Source organism: Marmota monax, unplaced genomic scaffold, assembly GCF_021218885.2.
Source record: "Marmota monax isolate L192 unplaced genomic scaffold, Marmota_monax_Labrador192_F-V1.1 WCK01_AAM20220418_F8-fsc00065, whole genome shotgun sequence".
Taxonomy (NCBI): domain Eukaryota; kingdom Metazoa; phylum Chordata; class Mammalia; order Rodentia; family Sciuridae; genus Marmota; species Marmota monax.
Window position 1 is genome coordinate 9,788,757 of NW_026694038.1, and position 13,099 is coordinate 9,801,855.

General features: G+C 35.5%; 1 protein-coding gene across 2 annotated transcripts in view; it reads right to left on the reverse strand.

Annotated features, from left to right (window-relative positions):
* Pus7 (pseudouridine synthase 7) overlaps window positions 1-13,099 on the reverse strand; it is a 49,347-nt gene that overhangs the window by 16,964 nt on the left and 19,284 nt on the right. Inside the window, exons 6-9 of one of the 2 annotated variants that reach the window (XM_046464210.2) lie at window positions 12,954-13,065; window positions 12,086-12,163; window positions 4,482-4,610; window positions 3,735-3,860 (exon numbers count right to left, since the gene is read on the reverse strand). In XM_046464210.2, the coding sequence (XP_046320166.1) occupies window positions 3,735-3,860; window positions 4,482-4,610; window positions 12,086-12,163; window positions 12,954-13,065 (445 nt within the window). The remainder of the gene's footprint in view (window positions 1-3,734; window positions 3,861-4,481; window positions 4,611-12,085; window positions 12,164-12,953; window positions 13,066-13,099) is intronic. The other variant, XM_046464211.2, reaches the window with a different exon arrangement.

Consider the following 13,099-nt stretch of genomic DNA (forward strand, 5'->3'; position numbering starts at 1 on the left):
ATATAAGGGAAAAGTCAACTTTGGTATACTGCACGTGACTTTCCAGTTTTCCCAGCACTATTTTATGATTACTGATAGTCATATCACCCTTGTTTAGAATCATTTACCAAGATATGTGAGGATTTACTTCACCTTTTTAAAAAAAGTTTTATTGAGGTAGACTTTACATACCCTATAATTCACCCATTAAGTGTACAAATTCAATGGCTTTTGCCATTGTGGCCTTTTGTGCCATATCTCACAATTTTAGAAGAGTTTCATCACCCCCAAAGAAATCCTATCTCATTAGCTCCCTATTGGCCCTGCCTCAGCCCTGTTTCTGAAGATTTGCCTATTCCAGACATTTCATACAAATGAATCACAAAATGTTGCATTTTGTGATTGGCTTTCTTCACTTCATGTTTTCAAAAATAATTCATGTTATAGAATGTGGCAGTAAGTCCTTTCTTTCTGTTGCTGAATGATATTCTATTGTACATCACTTTTCATTTATTAATTCATCAGCTAATGACAGTTGTTTCTACTCTTTTGGATGATAAATTTATATTTGTGAAAATTTTTGTGTGAATGTAATATTTCCAGTTCTTTTTGGTATGTATACCTAGGCATGCAATTGCTAGGTCAGGTGGTGACTCTATTTAACCTTTTTAAAAAAATGTCTTTTATTTTTATGTGGTGCTGAGGATTGAACCTGGTGCTTCACACTTGCTAGGCGAGTACTCCACCACTGAGCCACAACCCCAGCCCTCTATTTAACCTTTTAAGGAACTACTAGGCAGTTTTTCAAATGGCTGTCTCATTTTATATCTCCATCAACAATGTATGAAGGTTCCAATTTCTGTACCCTTGCCAACACTTGTTATTCTTTTTTTAATTTTAGCCATCCTAGTAGGGGATAAAGCAGTATATTATTATGGTTTTGATTTGCATTTATCTAATGATTAGTGATGCTGAGCATCTTTTTATATGCTTATTAAAAGGTCATTTATCTATGTTCTGTGGAGAAAGGTCTGTTCAGACTACTTGCTCCGATTTAGAATGGGTTGTCTTTTTACTGTGGCAAATAAGAATTCTTTCTGTATATATTTGGAAGTCATCCTTCCTTCTTAAAATTATGAGCTGAGACTTTGTTTATTCCCTCAGGAGGTCCTATAGTAGTAATAGTAGGTTTCTTTGAAGGTAGGGAAACATACACACACACACACAAAATTCTTTTTTGATGGGGGGGTCTCCCAGATAGATCATATCATAGGCAACCAGACATAGTTTGACTTCTTTTCTGATTTGTATCCCTTTGATTTCCTGCCTTATTGCTCTGGCTAATGTTTTGAGGACTATGTTGAAAAGGCGTAATGAGAGTGGACAGCCTTGTCTTGTTCCTAGAAAAAATGTTTTAGTTTTTCTCTATTTAGTATGATATTGGCTTTGGGTCTGTTATAAATGGTCTTTCACAATGTTGAGAAAACTTCCTTTGATCCCTACCTTCTCCAGTGTTGTTTTTATTGTTGTTGTTGTTGTTTGTTTGTTTGTATGTTTTTACTAATTTTTAGTTGTATAGATGGGCACAGTACCTTTATTTATTTTTGTGTGGTGCTGAGGATCCAACCCAGTGCCTCAGACATGCCAGGCAAGTGCTCTACCACTGAGCTACAACCCTAGCCCCTCTCCAGAAGTACGTTTTAGCAAACATTGAGATGATCATGTGATTTTTGTTCTTAATTCTGTTTAAGTGATGAATTACATTTATTGATTTGCTTATGTTGAATCAATCTTGCATCCCTGAAATGAAACCCACCTGATCATGGTGTATTATCATTTTTATGTTTTTTTTTTTAATATTTATTTTTTAGTTGTAGTTGGACACAATACCTTTATTTTATGTGGTGCTGAGGATCAAACCCAAAGCCTCGCATGTGACAGGTGAGCGCTCTACCTCTGAGCCACAACCCTAGCCCCTCATTTTTATGTATTTTTAAGAAGCAGGTTATGGAAATGGCTTGGAATTTTGAACTGATTCTGTACTGACCTTTAAGCATGCTATACAATTTTTGATCCTGGATAAATCTGGTCTCATTTTAATTAGCTATTTGTATCAATTATCTTTGGAGAGCAAAAATTACAGAGTCTAATGGCTCTCCTTCTGCTGAATTAACTACAAATGTATAGATTGATACATCCTTCCTAAATGTTTGTCTCATAATATAATTAGTAACTTTACTATGTTTATCCATGTCCTGTAACCATTAGCAAGGTTGATAAAGTATTTTTCTCTATAGTTATCATCTTGGTAACAATTTTTTTCTATGGTTAGTAAACTTTAATTTTTTTTTTTTTTTTTTAAGTTAAGAGACAGGGGCTGGGGATATAGTTCAGTTGGTAGAGTACTTGCCACTCAAGCGCAAGGCCCTGGATTCGATCCCCAGCACCACACACACACACAAAATAATAATAATTAAAATTAAAATTAAAAAAATAAAGTTAAGAGACAGGGTCCATGTAACCCAAGCTGGCCCCAAACTCCTAGGATCAAACAATCCTTGTCTCAGTTGCTCAAGTAGCAGGAACTATGGGTAAACACCACCATCCTCAGATGCTATAATTTTAAAATATTAATATCCATTTACTGAATACTTACTATATAAAATGAATAGAAATAAGTGCTGCATAAACAACATCTCACTGTCCTGTAAGGTTGGTATTATTTCCTTTTTACAGATGAATAAGGATGATAATCCAAGCTTGACTTCTCAACCTATACTTTTATCCTTCACCACAACACTGCTTTAAAACTACTTGGGAGGCTGAAGCATGTGGTGATTGGCAAGTTTGAGACCAGCCTCAACATCTTAGCAAGACCCTGTCTCAAAATAAAATAAAAAGGGATGAAGATATAGTTCAGTGGAAGAGAATCCCTAGGTTCTATCCCCAGAACTAAGGGGAAAAAGGGTAAAAGAAATACATGATAGAATTTATCATTTTGTGCTTCTAAAATCACACAAACAAATGCAATTTTGTGTAGTTAGTTGCTAAAATAAATGGACCAGAAGTCAAGAAAGATCTATTTCCAGAACTATAGCTATGTAACAAATGAGTTTGGATTGACCTCTCTAAGCCTAAATTTCATCTTTGCTAAGATGAAGGGTTGAAACATAAGGCATGACAACTCTTGGATCACTTCCAACCTGTAACTACAATTTTGACTCATATGAATAATTACTTTATGGAACATAATCTCTGCTGGTTAGCAGGATTTCAAATGTAGGTTTATAATCTAAATATTTATTGATATGATGTCTACCCTACTTTACCACTTTTTTTTAAAGGGTTGGGTGAAGGACAGGTCACAGTTTAACACACTGGGAATCATTTGCTAACAGAGATCATAAAATACATCATTTCAGTTTGGCTATTCTGGGTAAGAGTCATACAACTGTTGGGCCACTTATTTTAAAAATAAAAACAGAATCCCTGAAGGGGCTATTGAGGGTGGGAAAAAAACTTACTTCCCAGGTCATGTTCTTTTGAACTCTGAATTTTTTTTTTTAATCTTGTGTATGCATTATCTTAAAACAGAACAAAAATTAAATTAAAAGAGGTTGTAGATCAGCAATTTAGTCACCCTAAACATGAAGAAATCTAGAAATAATTTAAAACACCAACAACAAAAACCTTACTTTTTTTTTTTTTTTATAAGAGATCTCTTTTAGATAAAAGCCACAAAATTAAATACAAACCTCCCAACTTGATATGTAGGGACAGCTGTAGTTCCAAATCTTTGCATTCCATAGTAGTTAATAAATCCAATCTCCTTGAGAGAGTTCATAGCTTGTTGTACTTGGTCATCAGTTCCTGTTATATTTCTGCAGGGGCCCAAATTATCCAGAAAAAAATATTTACAGCCAAACACATTTAGGGATGTGTATTATAAATGACTGTGACTCATCTATGTATCTCCTTTGCTCCCTTGTACTTTCTCTCCCTCTCCTGAGGGCTCTTTGTTAATTGTGGTAATATATTTTTAACAGTAAATTTATCATTTTAGTCATTTTTAAATGTATAATTCAATAGCTTTCAGTACATTCACAATATTGTGTAATCTTTATCACTATTACTTACTTTTGCATCTTCCCAAACTGAAATTTTGTACCCATTAAAGGATAACTCTCCATTCCTCCCTGCCTCCAGTAACCTCTACTCTACTTTCTGCAGATTTGCCTCTTTCAGGTATCTTAATGAAATGAAATCACAGGCTATCTTTTAACACAGTATTTGAAGAAGACTGTTTTTCCAAAGGTTGTGCTAAGCTTTTAAAAGGAGAATGGAGATTATTTTCCAGTATAAATACTATAGAAGCAATTACCTCAGGGGCCCCTCAGGCCCAATACCAGTGAACCCACACCTGATTAACAACTGTTATGAATAGATTCAAGATGACCAGGCACGATATCTCTGGTCAGCATTCCTTCAGTTCAGTTCTTTACCTGAGAACAACAGTGAAGTGATTCCCTTGAAGCTCTCCCAATTTCAGAGGGTTTTTCTGATAGCTGAAATTTCCTAGCTTAAAGTTCATCAAGCATTTATTCAGGTGGGCAAGTCTTTGTGCAGTTATTCTTAAAAAAAAAAAAATGGAGCAGAAGGAAAATCATGAGTTATTGTCTAACTGAAATAGCCTAAGACACCTTACTACAGAAAACAAGACTACGCCACAGCTGTGACTGCTGGGAAAGACAGGCACTGCAGAAGGTTGGGGTAACACAATTTTCTTTTCTTTCTGGATTGTTCTGTCAACACAGCAGTGCCTGCTTCTATGGGAATAACATGACTTAGGCCATATTTTACACACTTAAATCCTTTGTAGCTAATACACTAATGATTAAGAGAACAACAATATTTGTGAAATTTTCTATTTTTTTATGGGGGGAAGTGAGTTAAGGGATGGTGGCATTCCCATATAATTATAAAGAATGGTAAAAAGCATTTAAAAAATGGTCAGTCACATTTTTATCTATCAGAAAAATACTGTGAATTTATTACAGAAAACTTGGAAAACACAAAAATGCAGCAAGAAAAAATTCATAGGTTCATCCCCTGGAAAAAAATCTGTTCAATCTAACTTTGAATTTCTTCCCATTCTTTTTTTAAACACATGTTAAAGTTACATATATAGCTGGTACCCTCCCACAAATCTGTACCCTGCTGCTACCATTTAATATAAATGTTACCTATGCTATTATAAAAATTTCATTAAAAATTCCTTGTTTTCTTCAATAGGAAATCTATGTAGAAAAACAAAACCCTGCATTGAAAAGCCTTTGTCCTATCTCAATCCCCAATGCCGCTCCACTGACAGTCAATATTAAGTTTTTTTTATATATTTCTCCAGAAATATTTTCTGTATATATATATATATATATATATATATATATATATATATATACACATACACACATGCTTTCTGTTCAGAAAAAATAAATCATACATGTTCAGCTGATAAATTTTCACAAAGTAAGCACACCCATATTAACAAGTACCTAGGTACTTTAAAAAAAAATTTTTTTCTAGTTGTTGATAGACCTTTTTCTCATTTATTTATAGAGAATAATTCTCAATAAATTATTGAGAACGGAACCCAGTGCCTCACACCTGCCAGGAAAGTGCGCTACCACTGAACCCCAGCCCCAGCCCCAGCCCCTAGGTCCTCTCTTTTAAAAAGCAAATTTGGGTACACAGATATTGGATTGAGGAATATAGCTCAGTGGTAGAATGTTTGCCTAGCTACATAAGGCCCTGGATTCAATTCCTAGCACCGAAACATTAAAAAAAAAAAAAAAAAAAGCTGAGCATTTTGCTTTAGTCATTTAAAGAATGCCTGTTAGAGGTTTGCTTTATCCACACAGTTTTTCTGAAGCTGTCTCATCCTTTGTACAGCTACACAGCTGTTGCATTGTCCTTTAATGGACGTACGAGTGCAGGTAATTTTCCTCTAGTGTTGGGGATCAAACCCAGGGCTTTGAGCATGCAAGGCAAGCACTACTACCACTGAACTATACCGCCAGCCTTTTTTTCCCCTTAGTTGTAGATGGACACAATACCTTTGTTTTATTTATTTATTTTTATGTGGTGTTGAGGATCAAATGCAGTGCCTCACACTTGCTAGGCAAGTGCTGTATCGCTGAGCTACAACCCTAGCCCCATATTCCTAGCCTTTCTTTCAATGAACATTTAAGCTGCTATCCATCTTTTGCTATTTACAAACAATTCTATAGCAAATATCCTCACGTACATTTCTTTGTGCACCTATATAGGTATTTGTATGAGATAGAATCTCTATAAGTAGAAGGGGTGGATTTAAAATTGTAACTCTTATCGCCCTCCAGAAGTTGAACCAATTTATGCTCACACCACCAATATGTAGATACCCATTGCCTCCTCCCTGTTTCTATTTCCTTGCTATGATTTGGATATGGTTTAAGTGTGTCCTCTAAAGATTCATAAGTTGGAAGCTTGGTCCTCAGTGTGAAATTATGGGAGGTGTTGAAACTTTAAGAGGTATAGCCTAGCCGGGAGTCCTTAAGTCACTGTGGGTGTGTTTGTGTGTGCTGTCCTCAAAATGGAATAATGAAGTTCTCTGGGATCTATAGAGAGAATCATGACAATAGCATGCCTGACTCCTGAATCACTCTTTAGCTTCCCATTTGGCAATACCCTTTCTCCCTCTTGTATGCGCTCCTACCACTGCCATTATTCCTAAGATCCTCATCACAGCCAAGCTGATACTGGTGTCATTCCTCTGAACATCCTAAGCATCTTCAGCACTTTTTATTTTTTAAATTTTGCAATGGGGTCTTGCTAAGTTGCCCAGACTAACTGGAATTTGCAATCTTCCTGCTTCACCCTCTAGAGTAGCTGGGTTGACAAGTGTGTACCACTGCATCCAGCTGGTTCTGTTTATGTGTTTTGTTTTCTAAGATGCTTAAATTCAGGATCCAGTAGAGGATCACATATTGTGGTTGTGGTACCTATTTGGTCTCCATGGAGCAAATGTTGGATCTAGCTAACGTGCTGTTTTTCATGACTTTTAGAATGATCCAGTCAGCTGTTCTATGTCTTTCAATTTAGATTTTTCTGTTTCTTTGTGAGTAAAGTCAGGTAAACATACTGGTAGGAATACTACTTAGGTGACATTGTGGTCCTGTTCATTATGTGTTCAGTATATGACATATCAAAAACAATGATTCAGCAGGGCACACATGCCTGTAATCTCAGCTACTCAGGAGGCTGAGGCACGTGGATCCAAGTTTGAGGCCAACCTAGACAACGTTGTGATGCCAGTCTCTATATAAAGTGGGAGCATCTCTGGGTTCAATTCCCAGTACCAAAACCCCAAACAATGATTTAGTTTGCTCATCATTTGATTAGGATGGTGCTTATTAGGTCTTTCCACTGCAAAGGTACTTCACCCTGTTTTTTTAATTAGTAATCTATAGAGGCACACTTTTGAAATTGTGTAAAAAATCTGCCCTCACATAGTACCCTTACTTCAGCCAACTGTTTAGGCACCAAAGATATTACAGTGTGTTTTTCTGTATCTTACCATTCCCCCTACAGTTGACAACACTTTTCTGAAAATGAGAAGTAAATACAGAAATTTTAGTCAAATTCATGAATTATTAAAAAAAAAAAAGTTCTGATTCAAGTAATAGAAAGGGTGTCCCTAGTCAGAGATTACTTTTTTTTTTTTAATTTTAATATTTATTTTTTAGTTTTCGGCGGACACAACATCTTTGTTTGTATGTGGTACTGAGGATCGAACCCGGGCTGCACGCATGCCAGGCGAGCGCGCTACTGCTTGAGCCACATCCCCAGCCCAGAGATTACTTTTTAACACCCCAGGTTTTAGTAGAATACTTTCAGTTTTATCTTTATGTTTAAATGTTCGACCCACCTGGAATTTATCTGACATATGAAACTAAGGTAGGTAGTCAACTTTACTTTTTTTTTTTTCCCAGATGGCAACCCAGTTTTCTCAGCAACAATGAGTCAACGATTTTTTTCTGTTATTTTCAATTCTACTTTGAATACATACTAAGTCCTTCAATGTATATAGGCCTATAATTTTTCTACCTCATAATTTGCCAATGTTAAAATTGTTTCAGTTGCTATATTTCTACAATATCCTTTAATACTGAGGCCAATCCTCCTCCTTCTTATTTTATTTTTGTAGTTGTATATGGACAATGGGCCTTTATTTTATTTGTTTATTTTTATGTGGTACTGAGGATTGAACCCAGTGCCTCATACACACTAGGCAAGTGCTCTGCCACGGAGATATGGCCCAAGCCCCCCAAATCCTCCTATATTAGTCATTTTTTTCAGAATTTTAAAGCTTATTTTGCATCTTAACATTTCCACACAAATGTTATGCTCAGCTTGATTAATTAGAAAACTTACACCGGTATTTTTATTAGTGGGGGTGTTGTTTATACATTTTTTCAGTAAGAAGACAGGTTTATAAGTATCTAAGAACAGGTTTTATCATTTCTTTATTCATGTTTCAGCACTGCAAAGTGTATTTTTAATAGGTATCTTATGCTTTCAAGAAATCTTTGATCCTAATGGTTCTTTTTCTTTTTCCTTTGTAATAGATTTCATTTTTCCTCTGAAATTTCTAGTTGTATATTCTTATGCATTAATTTTTCTTATCTTGTATAATTTTCAATCAAATCTTGAGTAGATAACAACAATATCATCCATAAAAACCTAAAAATTAGTCACTTTCCTTCTCATTTTTAGCCCTCTTACTTTTTAATTTTGTTTGTTTGCATAAGCTACTATGTCCAGAATAATGATCAATGACAATAGTGAGGTCAGTTTTATCTTCCTCTTGCTGTAAATGAAATGTTTCTAGTATGTCACCACTAAGATATGGCATTTCAATTTATATATTGTCATGTTAAGACAGCATTCCTTAATCTCTACTTTAATAAAGAGATTTTTTTCCTAATTAGGAGAAATAATTTAACTTAGAAAAATAATTCATCCAATTAAGTTTATTTAAGTATTCATTTTATGTAAGAAGAATCAGTTGGAATTGTTTCGAATTTTCAACATATGAAATAATGCCACGATACATCACTGTACATAAAAAATTGGCTTTAGGTTTTAATTTTTTCTAAATTCAGATTTCCTTTGAAAAGACATCTACTCATACTGACAATCAGCAAAACAAAGGGCGTGTGTGCTTCATTCACTATGCTGAAGAACACACTTCACTCTTCCAGAGTCTGTCAGCAGCAGTTCCCAGTGTTGGTCTTTGAGCTCACTTCTGCTATCAGGAGCCATGTTTCGCTTTGCCTGGGAATACTGACCTGGGGGAAGTCTGGATGCAAATTCAGGCACTGTGCCTGCATGAAAGGCTGAGTTCTGTCCCAAAGTAGCTCATCATAGAATACCCCAACAGAGGGGTGTAGCCTGCCCTGTGGACCTCTCAATTCCCAAAACTAAGAAAAAAGTAATGGTAAAAATTTATCCTACTTCCTGGTTATAAATATATTATTCTAAGTTAAATAAAATTGTTAAAAACTCATCTATATCCTACCAACTTGCAATCTGATCTCACAGAATTCTTTCTTTGATGAAATGTCTCATATTTGCTAAAGATAATCCCTTGATACCCTATATACTACCCTATTGCTTCCTGGCTTGATACATGCAGGAGCAGCCTGATCAGGTTTCTTGAGGGAAAATAAAAATGTTACTGCCCCATTAATTAACAAAAAGGGTAGGAAGACAGCCAGAGAAATCAGGAAATAGGCAACTCTTGTACTCCATTTTCCCTGTCCTCTGTCCAATCCCAAGTCCACACATAATCCAGGACAAGTTCAAAAAAGGATAAAGCAGTCCAACTGTGGGTCAGTTGCTAGGAGGCACCAGGCCCTAGTGTTCAAATGTATGGGGATGACAGTAGAACTCAAAGGTGTGAATTAATCCAGGATATGTATCCCCAAGAATTCAGAAAGAAAGCAGAGGTTCAGTATGAATAAATTTAGGAACAGGAGGACCAGATTCCTTTTTGGTCAGTCCATTGCAGGAACTGACAGAATAATTCAGATCAAGAACAAAAAGGAATCCAATTGGCAATCTGGCTGTCCTAGAGAGAGAGCTATAGACTATGCCCCAATAGTTTCTGACAGCAGCTTTTTTTTTTTTTTAAAATAAAATTAACATAAAAATTCACCATTTTAACTATTATAAAGTATACATTTCAGTGGTTTTTAGTATATTCACAATTTGTGCAAGACTCTTCTAATTCTAAAAACTTTCATGGACATTTTTTTTTTTTTGGTACCGGAAGTCTAACCCTGGGGTAATATACCATCCCCAGCCCCTTTTAAATTTTAAGACAGGGTCTCACTGAGTTGCTTACAGCCTCACCGTGGCTGAAGCTGGCTTGAACTTGTGATCCTCCTGCCTCAACCTCCTGAGCCACTAAGATTACAAGTGTGTGCCATCACACCAGCTTCCATGGATTTATGAACAAAAAACTTCTCACCTAGTTAGCAGTCACTCCCATTCCCTCCGTTTCCTCTTCCTGCAGCTCCTGATAACCATTAATCCATTTTCTGTCTATAGATTCCCCTACTTGGGATATTTCATATAAATGAATCATTATGTGGCCTTTTGTGCCTGACTTCTTAGTGCAAGGTTTTTAAGATTTATATTGTAGCAAAATATATCAGTACTTCATTCCTGTTTATGGCTGAATAATATTATTTATTTTTGAACATATAATAGACATCTACTTCTGAATCCCCCAGCAGAGCAAAATACCATAGTTATACTCAATTTTTGATGGTCATATTGCTGAGAAAATATGGGTGGAGCTGACAATGTCTTCATTATACTGCTCACTGTTTTAATTCTGATGATCTTAGATAAAGTTCTTTGATTATAAATTTCCTGCAATTTAAATGACTAGAGAGTATGACAATCTCACTTTTATATAGTAGGAGCCAACTTAACTGACAAGTTGCACAAAAACATTTCTTAACAAAGCCAGGGAAGTATTGGCCCAAGTACTGGCAGGCACAGGCAGGAAAAGAAACAAATCATTCTGAATAGTGCTGTTCCTGTTGGAGATCCTGTTGAAATTACTAGGCGGCTTTAGAGATACATGAAGCTGAAAAGAAATGTTGCTTATCCTCAGAACTGATCAATTCAGCAAAAATTAAAATCCTTGTGTGGCAGAGTGGATTTATCTTGTTCACTAGTTCTCACGGGAAAGGCCAATCTGCCTGGCCCCACAGATCCATTAAGCAAACTAAGGGTGTAGCCTGTATCCGTGAGATAAGTGTTATGTGCTTTCAAAAGGCCAAAATTTAAGTGTCTTGATATGTTTTTTTATGAAATCAACAGGAAAATGATAAAGGCAGCACAATTCTTTGAGGGCAGAGCAGTATCCTGATCAGGTATGACACCTGCTGGCTGACCAAAATGAGAAGTATCTTCAGTCTTAAAAAAATCAAGTACTTCACATCAAAAAATGCAGAATAAAATAATGAGATGCCATTTTTTTACTCTCAAATCAACAAGAGACTCCCCACCCCCCATTATAATACTGTGCTGGGAGGCATTAGAATAAAGGTGGTAAATTGGTGCCATCTTTCTTCAGGGCAATTAGGCTTGCCTATCAAAAACCATTAACAAGGTTAGGGTGTGGCTCAGTGGTAGAGCGCTTGTCAAGTACATGTGAGGCACTGGATCCCATCCTCAGCTCCACATTAAACAAACAAACAAATAAATAAAATAAAGGTTAAAAAAACTTATTACTAGCTCATATTCCCTTTTAGTCAATAATGCAATTGCTAATTTATCATTAAGTTGGCTCCTACTATATAAAAGTGAGATTGCCATACTCTCTAGTCATTTATCATAAATGCATGCCAAGAATTAGCTACAAATATATGTCATGGAATTGCTTATTTTATGAAGAGAAGATGTAAATCCCATAAAATAAACTTGAGAACTCAGAAAAGTGATGCTAGGATTTTTGCAGTAGAAATCCTGACAAGTAATCTTTACTTACTTAAGAACAGCAATTTCTTGAACCGTTATAGCCCTTTTATCTTTGGTTCCCATATAAGAGAAGATGTTTGGCTTCACTCTGGTAAAACAGAAACACAACAATCCAAAGTCACATATCTTAAGAAATCATATTTCTCATAATTAAGTTTCAAAATAAGTACATTTAAAATAAACAGAGGAAGAGTAAAATAGGGAGAAACTTCTTACAGTGCTTGATTTACAACACTGTGGTTATTAGTAACTGATACTGTTCAAAGACTTGACTAGACAGTAAAAAAAAAAAAAAAAAGCAAACAGTGCACTTCCATTGATCATAAACAATTCACCAGATTACATAAAACTGTTACCATGTTTAAATTTAGGTAAATTTTCACAGCACACAGATTTGTTGTGGTGCCTACAGCCATTCTATTAAAAACAAAGCAAAACCAAAAAAGCTTTGGCACTTGTCCCAACCTTAAAGACCATAATCTCTGCACACGTTCTCTGAGAAAACGTGACTGGTTTCTCAGGTTCTCCATCTAGTCAAGTTTCTAGGAATTGAGAGCTCCCCATTTGGTAAAGCCAATCCCTGCAACACATCAAACTACGGTTTAAGGGTAAAAGTCAATTTTCATTTCCATCTTATGAATCGATAACTCTCAATATGTGAATTATTTACTTTCAGAATTATCTTCTTGAATTATTGGCACAGGGCTTAAAAAATTAATTTACCTGTTGCCTAAGAAAACTGGTAGGTACATTTACTGTCTACTGATCTATGCTCCTGTTCTTTTTCCATTAGCAAGGAATGAAAACAAAACAAAACAAAACAAAAAACACATTACTAATGCTCTGATTTTGTAGAGGAACAAGAACAAAATACCAACCTTAAATATTTGGATAGTACATTAATAGCATCCATGGTGTCTTTGTTTTCCTTATACAGAACAAAGTGGCAGTAACTTCCCCTAGATTTTGGCCAAGAATGTTTTCTTGGATCTTAAAAATAAAAAAGTGAATGTTATATATACCA